General features: G+C 42.6%; 1 protein-coding gene across 3 annotated transcripts in view; it reads right to left on the reverse strand.

The window, feature by feature from the left end:
- rps6ka1 (ribosomal protein S6 kinase a, polypeptide 1) overlaps positions 1-19,146 on the reverse strand; it is a 57,051-nt gene that overhangs the window by 29,972 nt on the left and 7,933 nt on the right. The window contains exons 1-2 of one of the 3 annotated variants that reach the window (XM_047341745.1): positions 18,199-18,928; positions 9,379-9,423 (exon numbers count right to left, since the gene is read on the reverse strand). In XM_047341745.1, the coding sequence (XP_047197701.1) occupies positions 9,379-9,423; positions 18,199-18,261 (108 nt within the window). In that variant the 5' untranslated portion in view covers positions 18,262-18,928. Of the gene's footprint in view, positions 1-9,378; positions 9,424-18,198; positions 18,929-19,146 lie in introns of those variants that run through there. The other 2 variants (XM_047341747.1, XM_047341744.1) reach the window with 2 other exon arrangements.

Raw genomic sequence — 19,146 nt, forward strand, 5'->3', positions numbered from 1 at the left:
GGAGAAAGTCTCACTTCCTTTAATTTTCTTTAAAGCTTTGAAAACAACATGAGGGATTTGTATAACTGACAGATTACGTTCCAGACACAAAGAGAAAAATCGAATCAAAAAGTGTGCAAAAGGATATTTATGAAAAAAATAACCCTGCTCTTCAGTCTGATGTTGTGCTGCAACCTGATCGGCTCCTGGCATGCGGCCCAATGGGAGTATCTTTAATGAACAGCTAACTAGCAGCTAATCACACACCCAGGAACTGAAAGGAGGCGCTGAGGTATGAAGGTTAGAAATTTACGTTTGCCAAGAAATAACGAGACGACAGAAAAAGCGCGGGGTGAGAGAGGAACTGCAAAGAGCAACAAGCTCCGTCAGCTCATCAGAACATAATCCTGCTGAAGAGTCATTTCAGGGGCTTGTTAAGTGGGTGAGTCATGTACAACAGGGAAGACATAAGCTACACTACAACGCATCCAGGAGCGGGAAAAGATGAGTAGACAGAAACAAATAGAATAAAATATTCTCACGTCAGTTGCAGACACGGCAATCTGTCTATGTCTGTGCTATATCTGGACCCAACGCATGTATATGTTTGTGTGTTTGTGTGTGCCTCCAAGGTGTCCTGTCACAAAGTGGCATCCAAGACAATACAAACTACTGAATTATATAATAATGACAGAGCTGTCAGCTGAACAATGGTATAAAAGCACACACCCTGAAGCTCACACCCTGCTCCCTGTTCTTACTGGTTGTCATGGTAAGTGTGTTTACGCATGTGTGTGTGTCCCGGAGCCACATCTGCGACGGGCGCAGCCAATGTCACCTCCGAGTCATTGCCACAGTGCTGTCGTCAGCAATGATCCATATTAAAATGTAAAAGCTTACATTTGTTTTTTTCCCTTCCTGGTGCAACCAGATCAATCAAAGTCAGATTTTTTGGGGGGGGGAAATGTTTGTGTGTGCACAAAATACACACATGGACAAACCCACAAAATTGACTTAGTGCACTTCCCCACCTGAAAGTCTGGACCAAGGTCCAAACCAATGTTCATGTCTTTGTTCCATAGTTCACATTTGATCCGGTTAGTTTCACATTGACATTTAGTGAGCGCACTACAGACTGGTTGGTTTATTGATTTGTAGCCGGGAAGCGTTTCACATTTGATGTGTGTTATCGATACGCCTGACATTAGTCTTTCCCTTTGAATGGAGACAAGGAATTAACCAGTTGATCAATCGTTCATTAATCCACTGTAATATCATTATGGTATTACTACCAGCATCACCAACCTCAGACACAGTACCCGGCACTAGTTTGCATGCGCCAAATGAACGTCCTCCTCATTCAAACATTATATCATCAGAGGCGAAGACTACAAGCAATCCTCCCAGCCTGTTTCTGGAGAGACAAGAAAGGTTTCTCTTCATCTATTGTTTGATGCCGTTTCAATTTACTGCAACTGGACCAAAAGATCAAACTTTTCAAAGAAGTATTTTCATATTACAAACAAACCAAATCATGGTTACATTTTTCTAAACTGAAAAAACAGAAGGTCGGGACCAAACAAGGTGAAAGCAACCGTACAGAGCTGGAATTAAACAGTCAGTTGCAACAGGAGGGACAAACTTTGGTTATATACGTGCTTTTCTTTACAAGTTCAACTGAGTTCAGGACTGAAAACGTCCCACGGGAACCCAGAGACAAATGGACACTGCCACAGACATATAGACAGACAGACAAAAATCACCAATAACATGTTGCACTGACTAGACAATAATGCATTGAGTGCATATTGGTCTACATCCTGAGGCCCAACGTGATATAATCAGTCACAGACAGCTCCATTCACTTCACCCTCTAACCCCAATGCCCTGTGAATAACCACTCCCTCTAACCCTGCACTGGAATGTGAAGTGTTTCGCTCTGCGGAGCTCCAAGGCGTGTCCAAACCTTGTTAAAACAGGCCTCTGCTCGGTGGGGATCACAGTCAAGCAGATATGCATTATGCATTACTCCTCTGGCAAGATTTCAAACTCTTTTGCAAGATGATCAGTTTTTTTTCGCAAAAAACGTTGCAGTTTCGAATATTTGGTGATACTGCGCAGATCACGAAACACAAAAAGACAAGAGGATCAAGTTGAAAGTACATTCCAACAGCTGTCCTCTGTCTATACAGTCATGTTTAATTGTGTCTATTTTTAACCTTTATTAAGCTCAGGAAGTCACACTGAGCATGGATGTCCTTAACCCGCAATATCCTGTTGCACAATCATCGGGTTACACAAATCGAATCTTTTACTCCTAATCACAAACTGGACAGTGACTTTACTTGTTTGCACATGTATTTTAAAAAGGGTTTGAGCAAGGAGAATGCAAAAACGACATAAATTGTAATTCCTACATTTAGTAGTAAACGGATTCAGTATCACAGGTTTGGGGATATGATCTTCGTTGTATTTGCAAATAATTCTTGGCGTCCGTTGGAGCTTGGCAGACAGGAGCAGCAGATGGTTGAGGGATAGTACCACATTCACATGGTGTCAGGTTATTTATTAAACACAAGGAGAGTGATGTATGAGTTCCATGTTGCAATTTCCAGTTCACTGGTACTCCACAAAAACACTACGATTTGCTGCAAGACAACAACAGTACTTCATCCTGATGGGAACATGAGCTTCAGCAGGCGCTCGGGGCAAATATCACACGCCACTGCTGCACAATCTCCCCCATGCACAAACCCAGTTTCTTCACATAAATCCGAACATTAGTCAGCAAAACCCTAAGGGACAAGGAAGTGGAGCAGTTTGTAGGCAGATTGCATCAAGAGGTAAAATGCAAACAGCCCATGCTGGGATGTGAGCCAAGAGAAAAGCAGACTGAAAAAGTAGGAATAGAGAAATTAGAGGAAGAGGAGTGGTGATAAACTTTCATAATTACTTAACAATACTAAAGCTACATCCATACTAGAGTTTTAGGACCATATCTGAAATTATGTACATCCACACTAACACCTGAAAACGTATATCACATGATCATTCGCATGCTCAGGACATGCATGTGCAAGTGTAAACAGGAAGCAGATTGTCAGCTTTGCAGTTGGTTGCTGTGTTACAGGAAAAAAAAACTACAAATAAGAAACAGCGATGTTTTGCCTTTGACGCAGGAAGTTGAGTCGTGATAAGAACCAATCAGGAAGCAAATGCAGGTGATTGTTTCCAAAGGTCTTCATTTCTGCCCGACCTTACTACATTGCACTGTTTTGGGGAGCCACCGTCACCTTGACCTTTGACCACTAAAATCATCAATCAAAGTGAACCTTTGTACCAAATTTGAAGATATTCCGTTAAGGCATTCTTGAGATATCTCGTTCACAAAAATGGGACGGACAGAGGGATGACCCCGAAAACACAAAGCATCCGGCCACTGGCTGTTGCAGGGAGACATAATAACGCCAGCAGTGTTTCTAAACTTCTGTTTTAACTACAAACTCTAGAGTAAAATGGATGCTAGGCGTAAATGTAGCAACAGATATGTGTTTTAAAATTAAAACTTAGTAGTGTGGATGTATCCTAAGGAGAGTGTTCCCCTTAACAGACAGACATGGCAGGGAATGAGAAATTAGTCAGCCCCCACATGAGAGGACGTCCCTTAGAGACACAGTCAGTCATTCTGGGAAATCTGCCCATGAGTTTTCTTGCTGATCAGATGACATAACCCACATTACCCTTGTATATTTCCCAGCAAATATGAATCTACAGCCAGAGGTGCACCGCAAAGCTTTGTCATATTGTTGTAAAAAGAAAAAGACAAATGGTGGCTTTGTTTCTCTAATCTCTTCTTTTATTTTTTTGTCTCCATCTTCCACAACAATATCCTACTGTCTTAATTAGTGTCACTTAGCAACCACAACTATTCATGAAGAGGCGGAGATTATGCATTCTGTTCACTCTCGCATGAATCCAACAATGCCCAAATGCCATGATAAATGCTTATCAGTGACATACAGAGTGAATTCCACTCCAGACTGAGTGTCATCTCCAAGTTCATCTTAGAATAGGTTAGTAAATCCCATGAGCCACAAGGACCATGAAAAGCAAGTGCTGGATGCATGGCGGCTCACTGCAGGGAACAGATTGTGTACAAGACTATTCTGTGTGCAATCTTAACTCCATCCAGGATTTAAGATTAAACACAGGCTGATTCTGCAGGAATCAGAGAGGGGAGCTTTTGGTGTGGAATATGTATTTGTGTATTTAACAGTGTCAGTGTGTAGGGGGGAGGGAGGTGCCACATAAATCAAGTGCGAGGTCAGGTTTGCGAAAGGAAGAGAGAGCAGTTGCCATGCCTACAACATGCATGTGCAGACAGCGAGGCTATACAGAAACACACACACGCCACGAGGCTACGAAGCCTGGACTTTCCCATTTCCTGACTTGCCAGCCCTGCAGCCATCTACGGTAGCCCAGGGGTCAAAAAGCTCATCATGCAATCCCTACCGAAACACGCACACACACTCTCTCGCTCTCTCTCTCTCTCTCTCTCTCCACTAGTAAATATTTAATCAGTCCTGGAAACACTCAACACCACGGCTGCCCTGAGCCCTACTTCTGATTAATGCACACATGAACAGCAAGGCGACGACGGGCTGCTTGTGCAAGCGCGGCAGTTAGCGTTCAGAGGATAAAGACAGACTAGCCAGAGGAACGTCAGATCAGTTCACAGAGAGACGCATGAGTGTGTGTTCGTTTGATTCATAAAAATCCTTCCTCATAGAGTCACAGCGTGACGAGTCATTCTGCCCCTTCCTTGGCATCCTGCTTCCCGAGTCTCTCTTCAATCACAAAGCTCCAAACTGTGTGACTGCGTCTGTGTGCATGACTTGAAGGGAGAACAATGCCGGGGCGGCCGACTGTTTTCTCTCCACTCATCTCTCTGTACTCTGGTCTTCCTCTGTCATTTGCTCCTCCCTCCTTTCCCCTTTCCACTCCTGCTTTCGACAGTTCCTTCGCTCCCCTGTTCGCTCCGCTGTGCCCTCTCGTCACTCGGGCAGTGAAGCACAAATACCACTCGCTCAGCACATCGCCATAGTAAAAAGCCCTTATCTACATTAAAGGGGCGACAAAAAATGTCACCCCCACCGATGGATTAGCTCCTTCTGCTTGCTGCCCTCATGCTTGGTATGTGGGAGTTAATATACTGGAATGACACACACACACACACACACACACACACACACACACACACACACACACACACACACACACACACACACACACACACACACACACACACACACACACACACACACACACACACACACTTCAGAGGACCATGGTTACTACTTGCCTAACTTAAACCCTAACCCCCCCAACCTACGCCAAACTTTAACCTTAACATAAACGAAAAAATTAAAATATAATGTTTACATTATAGGGATTTGCCTTACGTCCCCTTTTGAAGACAAGTCCCCAATTTCTGACTGCATAGACAGAAAATTAAGTCCCCACAACATCAGTAATATCTGGACCACACACACACCCGAGAAGCAAAACTGCATGCTATGCATATCATTGACCACATTCTGTGCGTTTCACAACATGAGTTTGTGAATGTTGCATATAAACTGAATTTTTACTGCCAAACAAGCATCTAAGATTTTCAGTTTGTGCAGGAGAGATGAGAATATCCAAAGAAACTCTTTAAGCCATTACATATCTTCCATTTATATGCACAGTGTGATCCAAACAGTCAGATTTTGGGCTGCAAAATGACATAGTAGTGAAAATGCCCATTACAGTTTCATGGAGTCCAAGGGGACCTCTTCATATTATTTGTTTTGTCCATCTTCGAACTTTGAAACATATTTGCTTGATATACTCTTTTTAAAGGCTTATTCTGTGACTGGTGCTCAGTTGTTACTCCAAACTCCCAACTTGTGGTGGATAAAATCAATAAGACAATCCCATTACCCAAGACAGAAAGTTCAAGTGTTTGGGGCTGCAACTAAGAATTGTTTCTATTTGTGATTAATCCGATTATATTCACATGAAGCGTTCAGCCAAAAACAAACAAACATCAGAAGTAGTGAAAATATTAAAATGTTGAAAAAAAAGGAATTTCCTGGTGATTTCTTTAATGTCTTGTTTCATTTGAGAATTGTCATTATTGCCAATTAATCTCCTTTCAATCAACTAATACTTTTTAAATAATGCCATCTCTGTGAAGGTGAGATGTGAATTCAAATCAATCAGCAGCAACTAGATCATACAAAATTATTATGAGAAGTCCAAAACTTTCTAGCACCTCCATACCTGAGGCTGTCGTTTCCATTGTTTCAGCTTTTTGCACACATCATCCTCAGAGGTAGCCCCAAGGGCAAAGACGATGATATGATTTGCAGCTAGAAATAGGCCAATTCTCACACTTAGAACATTGTGAGCCTGGTCCTGTGGCAGGGAGTAAATAGTTGAGTGGTATAATTGTTTTGTGACAAGAAGGATCAGTTGAGTGTCCTCTCAGGTGACAGTGAGATCCCGTCAATACAGCTCAACAGACGCCATTTATTGGAACCTTCTTTAAAACTGGATAGAGTAAAATAAACAAACCTTTGGAGAAATAGCAAACAGAAATGGTGGAAGGTTGACTTCCAATTGATACTTTGACTCAATCTATATTAATTAGAAGAGGTTCTCCAAGCCCCCCTCTGGTTAAAGCTAGGGTTGGTAATCCAGGAAAACAAATGAGATTAAAAGTTTTTCAGAAGCAATTTACCAACTCTACCTTTAATTGACAGAAACAATCAACAATCATTATGCTGATCAATCAATAGATTAAGTCATTTATCAAACAAAAAATATTGGCTGCAGCGTCTCAAACGTGATTTTCTCCAAGCGTTGGACCGACAGCCGACATCTATTGCCAAGCGCTGATAGAAATCACTGCGTTGAGCCCTGCATTGTCTGTTGGGAACAATGGCACTAAATAATTAATTGATAATTGTAAAGAAAAAACGACTGATTTATGATTAGTTGCAGCGCTCGTGAGCACAATATAACTTGATTTATACCTCACTTCATTATATTTTTATGCATCCCCCTTATTCTGGTACAGATGAGAAAAAAGGCTTTAAGAACCATAAAACCGTGTGTGAAGTGCAACCTGCCAGAGAGCTTCACCTGCTGCCGTCACCTTTACGACCAGGTTAATGGCTCAGAAAAAGCCTGGGACGGACAAAGGCAACAGAAGCAGCACCACAGGCCGAGTGATACACTGTTTTATTAACTTTTACACCATATGAGGAGTCGGGGAGAGAAATGTCAGGAAACAGTAGACGGCTCATTAGTTTTCTGCAGGGACAGGACTGACTTAACCGTAGCCACCCCTCAGACACACACACACACACACACACACACTATTACTCAAACATTATAAAACCTTTTTCAGGTTAACATTCACATCAGCCATCCTCTTTGCCTTGGTCTCAGTTGTTACCTTTATCCCCTCCCCCTCACTCACCCCTCATTCCTCCCATTAGGTCTGCCGGAGCCAGGTAACTCCCATGGTAAGAGGAGATAACAGCAGCCATTATCAGATTCCCAGCATTCAAGCGGCCACTCGGCATCGATCATTGCTCTGCCTGCATGGTGCCAGAAGGGTCTGGGGACGAAGTCTACCCCCACATGCTCCAACAACCCAGATCTCAAGGTGAGATTTATATAATGTAAGAGGAAAGAGGCAGAGTTATTCTCACCATATACCTGTCAAAATCTATCATCATATTATCCTTCAGTCTTCTTATAGGGTTCGTTATTATCTCGTGCCGTCTTATCTCTTTTGAGAAACATGAGCCACCACTCCTGTAGACTCCCAGACACAGACTCCATTTGAAGGACATCCTGTTTAACTAGATTACACAAATGATCAGATTACAGAAATACTCCACAATCAATTAGCACAATATGCAATGTACGTAATCACAGTGCTGCCCAGGCCTGAGCCATAATTAAATATTATCGACTTTCAGCAGAGTCCAGTGATAGTGATATGATTAGTGTAGAAGCAATCCAACGGGCAGGATTGGCATCGCCGCCGATACTGACCCTTTTTACGTGGATCAGGTATCTGCCTTGATGCGAGCGATCCAGTGTCCGAAAGGTGGGTATCTTAGTTTATAGCCCCTCAACAATTTCTGACAAAAATGGCAAAATCAGCTACCTTTAAATTCAGGGAAAACTGAGTAATGCCAGTCAATTTTAAAGTCTCTTTTATGCTCAACGTTATATATCTTTACAAAAACTATATACTATACTAAATTATTTAGCACGTACCTTTTTTTTGTACAAATATGCACCATAAATTAGCCTTTACTCCGCATTTAATCACTTTGTGGTTCTGATTACTTTATATAATCTATAATTTGTGCATCAATAATGCAAAGTATGCCCATTAATATTGTAGTAATGACTTGAGCCATTCTGTCAATTATCCTATTATTATTCAAATCAATTAAAAGGCTTGGGTCTTTTTTCCCTTGCCTTCAAACACTAATGGCCAGCGTGGCCTTGTGTGCTCAGTCCTTTGACTGAAACCCGGCGCTCTCCCTCAGTCACAGCACATTGTTCTGAATTGAAAGGAAAGGCGACCTGCTCTTCAGAGCCTCTCCCCCTTGAGAGTGAGGACAGAAAAAAAAAAAGGAAGATAGGCCAAGCGAGAAGGAACATTTCCTTGTCCTCTGCTCCATGGCTGGAGAGTAACAGTCTACAGGAGGAAACAGGATCCCGTTTCAGGGCCTGGACAATAAAGCATAGAGGCCCGAGCCAGGAGGGAGGAAAAGGGCTGACTCAATGGTTCTCAGGGAGCGCGTGTTTCTGTGTGTGCATGTTTGTGTGCATTTGTCTCCGCACGAGACATCATGCAGCATGTGTAACACCACAGCCTTTTAATATTGACCCAGACACATCACCGTACGCGGCAGCTCGGACTGCTGCTGGAGCTGCCTCACCAGACAGTATTCAACACATTAAACTGCAGCCAACTAATGTCCTCTGAGGGCTGTCAATGCAACTGCTGGATGAACAAATCAATGCACAGTCACACATTTGCGAGCACGGACAAAAGAGAGCACAGCGGCTTCCTTGTCCTCTGCTTGTAAAGATGGCAATGGCTTAAAGTGAAAATTGCCTTTTGATAGAATTTGGGCTTCATAGAAAAACAAGACAAGAATTCCACCTAAGAGCTGTGTCCAAGTCCTGTCCCTGATTCATCCGACGTTGAACCACATGACTGTGAGTGAATCTGATTTAGGAGCACGTGTGTGCAAGTGTTTGTGTGTGTGTATGCTTTTGCATTTTGTGACTCTGCGTTCCAGAGAAGCCGCGACGTACCTTGACAGCAGGTGTGACTCCGTCATCAGTTGTGCTCTGCCCATTCTGTCGAGAAAGCACACGTGAGAACCAGTCAGAGCGGGTAACAGTACATGTATCGCATGTGTCTGTGAGCATGTGTGTGTGAAGGGGGAAAACACATAATGCGAGATGCAAGAGAACATTTGCAAGACTGCGTGGGCTGCAGCAGTCCATTGTATCCAGCACTTTGCTCCTCCACTGGCAAACCTAATAATCTGAGGCTGACACACAAATGCACATCCTTCATCCTTCCCCCCCTGTAGGTAAGTCGTGTTGAAGAGGCTAATCATTGTTATTTGTAAAACAATGACTGGCCACAGGCGATTCAGAAAATCAACATGTTATTCATACGACGTCCAGAAGTGGGTGGATAACTTCGAACATTCACTCAGTTAGATTATAGGTTTCTACGTGCATCTATTGCACAGACAGATGAAGAACAAGGAGAGTGATTTATAGAAGAATGAGGTGATTTTGTGATTATTTAATGTGAAGGGGTCGTAATGATGTCAGGACAGATTAGAATCACTTCTTATCCCAGATGTTCGGTCTACAGAGGGACACACTGTGACACAAATACATCAGTAACACTTACACATTTAGAGTCTGACACACACACATGCATCGACAAGCATTTTAGTTTAGTTCATTATTTTGCAAATCATTCTCCACTCAAAAATATGTGTTCACCACAGTTCTTTTTAAACCTTGATGTTTGACCTCCTGAATGTGAAGAGTTTGATGCAAAAAGGCTGTTTTCATATTTATCCGCTAAAGCTTCTCTGTGCTCATCTGAACTTTGGCTAACAAGTAAAAGATGAAGTTTCTGATATAACAACTAGTCTGCAAGACAACAACAAGCTTATTTCGAGGAGACGTACTCAGAGACTGGACTTTTCAGTGATGTAGGAGGCGTCATGAGTCCAGCAGGTAAAATAATATTTACAGAAGAATCGATTCAGGATTATTTTTAAATGAGGGATATAAGGAGTAGATGTAATTCTTTGAATTGTTTTGAAAATCCATTAAATCTATTAAAATGTTGATAGGTCTTAAATAGGTTGATGGGGTATATTTAAATGTAACTTTTTTGCATCATATAAATGGAACCATTAAGAAAATTGTAGGGGTCTCATTTCTTCTACTTTTTGATGAAAATGTTGTCATAAAGTTTGAAGAGATAGTAAATGCAGTTGAGCTCCAGATATAAAGACTCCTCTAGTTATCATGGCACAACATCAACATGCAGCTTTTTGATTTAGTTGGGCACCAGTGATGAGTGTGAAATGAAGCCCTTGATGATAACTGACCCCTCACACCGATCATAGAAACACTCCCGGGCTCAAAATCAAAGCCTTCTGGAAAAATGGGAGAACCCCCGTTATAACGACTTCCCCCTTTTTCCCACTTCTTTGTTTGTCTTTCCATCACAGAAGGGCGACCCTGAGCTTGTAAACTTCCTTCGTGTCCTCTTCCTCCTTCCTCTTCCTTTGCAGACTACACAAAATAAGGCAGCCGGGCAACACAATGACAAGCAGTGGCCTTAACAATCAAACACTAAACCTAAAGGGTTCAGAGCGTAGGGAGGCCCTCAAGGCTGCAGAGGCAGTGGCATCTGTTTTGATTTGATGGGATATCGTACTGACCAGAAAAAAAAGATCTGACCATAAAGAAAGCAGAGCGTGGATATAATTTACTGCCGCTGAAATACCCCACTGCATCTCATGATTGGATTTGTTTGGCAACTGGATGTACTTCCTTATATTCTACTTTCACTAATCATCAGCTATTAATTGGCTGGGTGCTATAACCCTACAATCTTATATAGTCTATGCCAGAAATAGTAAAACACAAAAGTAAAACCTACCAACTTCACTACACATAGACCAATCTACAGAATATATATAGTTGCTTACTCCCTAAAATCGGAAACAGCCCGAAAAATTCCGTATTGCTTTTTGGCACCAAATTTTACAGACCAAGTGGTGATTTCAAGAGAGTTCAACTTGAACAAAGTGTGCCCGTCATAAAAGCTGCCCGAGGCCTAACGTGAGGTGGAATGGGAGACGTGGAAGCAATTAAGCAACCGAGTGCAGTTTAAAGTCAGGCACAGACCGATGTATTTTAGGAGAGGGTATTTAAAGTAAACCAAGAGGAAGTATACGTGGCTAAAACAAACTCTGCGGAGGAATCTCACTTTCCTTGTTTACTTCACTTTCTCTCCTATCGTTTATCTTCCCTCAGTGAGGTGTATGTGGTTGGTTTTGTTTAAGCCAGTGTGGTGACGACCAGCGACGGGAATTCTAAGTGATTGAGTGCAAATGCCGGAGTTTGTGCATGTGTGTGTGTGTGTGGTCAGCAATGCCTTCCCTTCTTTGCTGCTCAACACATTTCAGGCTCATTAGCTCTGCATGGCTGATCCAAGTGGCCCATTTAATGGTGCTTTCCCTCCCCTGCACTTCCTCAATGAAAGCACAGGCATGCATGCACACACACAAACACAGCCACATAAATACACTCAAAGTCAAATACATGAATACAATAAACAACCGTAACAACCCAAGCATAGCGAGGAGGCAGGGGTGAGGGAGCTGACGAATTCATACCAGAATCAATCTTGAAGGTGTCGACAATCTAGTTTTTTGCAGGGATGATGTAATTCTTTGACATTTACAAATCGGCCTATTGTAACAACATGGATCTACGCTACGTTCACCTGCCAACATAATAACCATCCACCCGATGGCTGGGCTGATTTGCCAGTATACACCGTGTCTCTATCTAAAGCTGCTTTCAGACATGCACTGAACTCCAGATATTCTCCTGAAATTATTAACAATAATTAAGTTTTTCCTGCCGGCAGAATACAGCAGGATATTGTCCTGAAAATTCACCGAGAACGAGTGGGCTGATACTCTTTGAAGGAAAGGCCTCTGTAATATTTGTTGGGCAATGGTCGCCACTTCCAGAAGTAACAGGACAAATCTATTCAACCACCTTTAAAAGCAAGGATCTGAAGGAACAAGTCAAATGTCAGAACAACCTCACTCATCTATAACTCACACAGTCCTGAAACTAAACGATGGAATGGGGTGATTTTAGCCGTGACATTTTACGTGGCTACGGTGCCGTTCAAAGCTGCGGACCAAGTTTGATTTAAGACACTGATGCACATCAGCCTGTTGAAAATGTTGTCTTTAATACTAGATTGTGTTTTGAACAAGATAATTCCTTGTTGATGAGGTAAAAATAATAATAATTAAAAAAGTAGAATACACTAAAATAGAACTATATAAAAACAATTACACACAAAATATAATATAATAAAGTCCAAACAGATAAATTCATTGATTGGTTTGAGTCTGGATATTCTCCACAGTACTTTTCAAAATTGTGAGGAAATAATTTAGACTTTGAATCGTGACAGAGTTTTAAAAAAGATCACGATATGATATTCTGGGAATAGCAATCACTAATAGGAGGAAGTAGTTGTGTAAACATGTAGAAAAAGCGATTTATGATACACACAACTTCACAAGAGGAAATAAAACCAGGCCATAAGCAATCAGGAGAACTTTTAATTTCTCACAGGACTCCTGTATTCTCCTGTTTAACTTCACAAAGTAAACACTCTCTGGGCGCTGGTGCTGTGAGCATTTGATAGATAAATCTGTGTGATTAGAACAACGCTGCCCGGTAACTAGGCAACTAGCAAACACATTAAGCATTCTATGTTGTTGTCTGTAATTCTACCTGACTAAACTTGTTGTAATCTATCCTGCCACTGAGCATTGACAACAGGTCACATTACTAATGTACCCTCTTGGTAAATGCCAGAAAATGGAAGCTGCTATTGTCAAGTCAAGTCCGTGCTAAAAGGTTTATCTCTGACATTCGCAGCCATAAAAGTGAAGTGAAAGGAAATTAGGTTTTTCAGACATTAAATCTGCACAACTCCCGACAGGCTGCACTGTGGATGGACACTATAAAGTCACAGTTTCACAGGAAGACAAACTTTTCACTCTTGAAGTCCAAAGGAATGAGAACGCACCTTTCAACTAAAGGGTTTTGTTATCACATGCCCACCCAGCCCTGCTACACACACTGTTCTACAAGTCACACCCAGATAAACTAAGCCTACGTGCATACACACCGATGCACACTTACACAAGTACTTGAGTGCACACCACTGACCACACCTGGCTGGCAAACATGGCACTCATTCTTCTCATATACTCCACTTTCTCCTCGTCCACACGTCCGATTACGTAATGGAAAAAAGACTCCACGCTATAGACAAGTCCATATGTCTCTGCCTCAAGCCCTCAGCTCAGACAGCCATGCTCTGTATATTCAGGCTTGTGCTGTCCTGTTCTGTAAATACATCGACTTTTGCTTTGCCCTCTTTTCTGAATTATAAAAAGGAGTGTATATAAAGTACTTTAAATGAAATGCATAGTATGGAACAGTATTTGAAGCCACCACTAATCGACAGATCTGTGGGTCCACATCCAGAGAAAAATACATTTAAATCCAGACTGGGTGCCAAATTTTTACATTTAACATCACCTCCCCTCATCATCAACATCGTCTTAGGGAAACTAGAAGAGGGAAAATAACCAGCAAACTACCTAATAAACACTTCAGTGCTTCTCCACCTGATTGTAACTCGATTACAACACCAAAAAGTGTCAATTCATCCATTACAGGTGAAACTCTTTTCCATGTGTCTGCGTATCAACTGCACTGATGTTTCATAATTTCTCAATGATCCGCGTGAATCAATGAAATGGGCCAAAGTAACAGAGTTGCACTTGAGTTTAGAGTTTGGCAGAGGAGGGATTATTTTTAAATAACGGATCAAAAGGCTGTGGATCCACTTGGCAGCTCTGCAGTGGGACTCTGATCCGTGAATACTAGCAGAGGCATGATTCAGATGTTTCACAGCAGTGGCCGATGCCGGTGGTGCAGTGACTCAACAGGGATGGGACAGGGTTGATTTGTTCAAGGGCCTTTATCAGAAATGATTCATTCAGGATTAGTTAATTCGCAATAGAAGTGATTCAATGACGAATAAATAATTAAATAAATATGTTTGATTCACTTTATTTGCACATTTATTTCTTGCTTGTTTTGCTTAAAGCGCCAAAGGACACTCACATTATGAATGATGGGGACACAGCATTTCATCAACCAGTGCATCAGAGCACATCTCTCTGTGGCTACATCCCAAACAGTATCTTTTGGTTTTAAAAATTCGACCTACATCCAGATGAGCATTTTAGTTAGGCATCAGAAGCAACCTCTGTCCATACCAACACACCTGAAAACACGTATCACTTGACCATTCACGTACATGCACGTGATGTGCGTGATGGTGTAAACAGAGGTACGTTGTCTATTTGCAGTTGGGTGCTTAGTTACAAAAATACCACAACGGGGAAAACGGAATGATGAAAGGTAAGAACAGGGACAACGATGTGGGGCAGTGGTTACGAAAAGCTCAAATGCTAGCATGGCACTAAAGCTTGTAGGGTTAGGGGTTAGTTTCATCATATGGGTGTCCAAATGATGAAACTGTGATCGTTATCGTTTCGACGATGACGCCTGCACCAAGCGTTGAGCAAGCACACTGTCAAGCATTAACACAACACATACGTGTGAATCCTGCATTACTGACAATTAGCGTTAGCAAGGCTTTGTCTGCCCTGGTAGAAGTCGTGACTGATGAGGAACCAATCAGGGTTGAATGCGTTATTGTTACCAAACGTCTCTGTTTCTGCCCGTCCGTACAACAATTTTAACGTAAAACGGGTCCAGCTGCGTTTTTAAAGTTCCCGATTTTAAGGTCTTGAAAACTCCTGAGTAGTCTGGACGCAAAAGATGTTTTAAAACAAAACCATAGCAGTGTGGATGTGGCCTGCACTGCGTGTGTTTTACCTCATGTAGATGTTATTTTTTTATGATACAAGCTAATTTTCCCCTTCGAACCGCAATGTTCCAAATCAGCCAAAAAAGCTTGTCTCTCGTTCTGTCCCCATCTGTTAATATGACTGGTTACACTCGCGTTGCTGTGGCCTCCGTTTTGATCCCTCCCACCATGTTCGCTGGCATGGCCTCCAGACTCACTCGCTCTTTGTGCGCGATCAATCTGAGCCCCGTGCCGACTCCCGCACGCTGCCATCGGGAAGCAAAGTGTGCAGCTGGCTGGTAGGTTGGTGACAGAGATAAATGGCTCTGATCCCACTCTGACTGGCAGTGACTGGTGCGAGCAAATTAATTACAGACACTAGATGTCACGGGCAGATACTGAGATGAGAAGAGAATAAAAGTAATTTCTCCTTTTGATGTATAGGCTGATATTTACACACGTGCTGTATACACGACTCACAAATTTATCTGAGAGTTGTGAGCATCACACAAACAAAGGCAGGGTATTTTTACCGTATTAAACTTAGCACTCTTCGCGGCTAACCATCTGCTCGGCTGTGATACGCTCCTCGGCCAACTCAACGCGCTGCAGGGTACTGTAAATACTGGAGTCTCCTGAATAAATTATGCCAAGATGACGCCGTTTCTAAATTACCTGTAGTGCTTCTTTCTGCTTAACGTGCAGATTTTTCGTCGTGCACCGATACTGATATTTCTCGTTCTCTAAAATGAACCACAACAGCTTTCTTTCCATCAAGCAATAACGTCTAGCAACATGAGCAGTAGTAGCACTTGCCTGATTGATTGCACGGCTTAATGAGTCAAGACTCCTCAACTTCAGGATTTCATCAATTACGGCGTCAAGTTTAATGAGCGAACTCTGCTGCTGAAAACAACAACAAACATTTTCCACTCACATCTTTTGCAAATCATTTCCTCGGCACCGCTTGCTTATTAGCGCTACATTTATTAAATATCCACTCCCAGCAAATCAGGGCGGGAGAAATGAGCCTCGTTCATTATCTCGCTCATCTCTGGCAGAGCCGTCTGAACGCACCTTGTAATTTTGTGCACAGAACGATACATCAGACACAGAAATGCACGGGTATTAATAAATCAAATAATCAGCAGATTTATTCAAAATAGCTCATTTATAGATCCAGACTAACTGAAAACAGTGAGTGATATTTTCAAACCAGTGCAGCCAGTTCCACGAGTTGCCTCTTCGCAGCCTATTTCTGCTCATAAGAGCCGTAGTGTGATTGAGGCATATTCACTAAGCAACCAGTCTGTTCAAGAGCCAAATCATGAATAATTATGCTGCATCAGAATAATAGGGTCTGAGCCCTATTAGCGCAGCTATTCTCTATTGCTCGTCCTACATTCCATGTGCTCACAACAGAAAATTGTGAAATATTCCATGCCTAATAAAGACGTCCTCCCAACCTGCAGAATCAGAGGTGTTTAATTAAAAACTCTGCAGCACAGACAGAATGACACAAGTGCAGGTGTCAGCATGTTTGAACTGCAAGCCATCGACAAGAATGTGAAAAGATGAAAAACCAAACACTCAACTGAAACCGACTGACGATTAAACATTGTTGAATTTTAAATGCACTGCTCTGACAGCTCATCCTGTGGGCTGATCTTTTAATGATCGCCATCCAGGCCTTCATTTCCTGATTCCTTCATGTATGAGACAATGGAAACTCAACTGGATGATATGGCATAAAACTTTTCATATCATTTGATGTCGAAAAATTATGACGATAAATGTCACGTTCTTATTTCTTGAAAGTTTAAAGACTGATATTTGCTCCTGAGTGAAGGTTGTGGCTTTAAACTCTTCTTAAAACATACTTTTATCCGATTGTTTTTTGCCATTACTCATCTTGCTTTTATCGGTGTGTGGTAACCAAACGTCAAAGTGCATTACCGCCATCTACTGTGTTGGTGCACCGTTCCTGGAACAAGTTGCTGCCTCGTGTTTTTCCTTTTCTTTTGCCATTACTTATAAATGATGCTGTATTATCTTATCTACTGTCTGTGTTCTGATGTTCTGTATTCTCGTTTATATCTGTCCTCTTTGTAACGGCTGTTTTCAAAGGTGCTGGGTAAATAAAGTTATTATTCATAAAGCAAATGACCATGAGAACGGCTTCCTCACTGTGCTTGCACAATGCATAAGCAATATATGGATCTATATTGAACTTTTGTTATAATGCTATTGATGAAAATCATAGAGATAATTATTGACATTGTTTTAACGCCCAGCCCTACTGGTAACAACTCTGCAGTGGTTAGCTGTGACAGACAGGGATCATGAGCCTGTGTGTGTCCTTCAGATCTGCTGGTCTTTGTGTTTGTGAGCTTTGAAAATGGAGCTGCTGGTGACGTCCAGTGAAAGAGGGTTAATTGGAGCCATTTGAAACCCAATGAATGAAAATGGTAAATCATTGCTCTGTCAAACAGCTTGTAACAGTCCAGTGTCTCAACGAACTTGAAGATGTAAGCGACAAACTTATACAGCTGCGGAGACCACTCCAGATTTCAAATGTCATTTTACTTATAAATACAAAAATTATTGTAGTGGTGTCAGTTTTTTCCCCAGAGCTGTATGTCCACTGGAAAATGGACAGTCCATTCAACACATTTTGAGATAGATTGATAAAGGGAAGACTTTAATTTAAAACACAGGAGATACATTTAAAGCTATAAATGAAGTTGACTTACTCCAAAAGTCTAAAGTTGCCATTGAAACTAGGGTATTTGGTTTATTTCCCCTGAACGTAAAAAAGCAAGTTGCAAAAAAAAAATTTAAATCTGCTCGTGCACAAACAAACGTGGACACATGTCATTGCTCATTACCTCCGTCTCCAGCTGCACCAGCTCCATGGTGGGCCATGGCTCTGCGATCTGTGCAAGAGGCATTCTCGCAGGATTCTCACTTTCACCCCCTTTCCGCGGCTCAAATCTGGCTCCTCTCTCCCGCGGATTCCTCCTCCTGTCAGGTGCAGCTCCCCGAGCAGCTCCTCACTCGGGTCCCAAAGTCCAGGGGGTGGGGGAGCAGGTTTCTCAGCACTTTGCTCAGACGAAGATGACGCGCGCAGCTCAGCCCGAGAGCTTTACAAACAATTGTAATCCCCGTGATTTGACTCCAGCGTCGCTTGGCCACTTGTGTGTGTGCGTGTTTATCTATATGTGTGTGTGTGTGTGTGTGTGTGTGTTTGTTGAGTGATAATCCAGATGCAAACACCACAAACACTGACACAGCCTCTGGTCCTCCCAGGTATACGCGCGGTGGCTACTCACGATTTGAGGAGAGGAGAGCGCGGTGCCACACTGTGTCGGTCCAGGCGCCTCCACCGGGGCTGTGCAGGACTCTAATGCCGCCTAAAGGAATTAACCACAGTCCGTGTTTGTCTTTGCAGTCGACGCCGTGTTAGATCTCTCTCTCCCTGGGGGGGAAGACTCCGCTGTGCCCGCCTGCTCCCTCGGTGTGCGATGCGCGCTGAGACCCCAGTGTGGCTCCGTAGTACGCGCAGCCTCCAACTCGGGCTGTTATTGGCAGGCTCCTGCAGGGTCTCATCCGGCCCCCTTTTCTCTCTCGCTACTGGTTCCGCCCAGGTCTGATCGCGCCATCCTCTGGCGGAGAGACGAACTGCAAATACGTAATGCCTGGCTTGAAGCCCCCCTGCTATTGAATGAAGGGGCCTCTGCATGCTCCGCTCCGCGTGCGCACGGTGCAGCAAGTGCACCAGAGGAACGTTTGAGCTTTTTACTGTCTTTTCTTTGTCCCATGAGGAATAAATCGTA

The sequence above is a fragment of the Hippoglossus stenolepis genome, chromosome 10 (genome assembly GCF_022539355.2).
Source record: "Hippoglossus stenolepis isolate QCI-W04-F060 chromosome 10, HSTE1.2, whole genome shotgun sequence".
NCBI classification, from domain to species: domain Eukaryota; kingdom Metazoa; phylum Chordata; class Actinopteri; order Pleuronectiformes; family Pleuronectidae; genus Hippoglossus; species Hippoglossus stenolepis.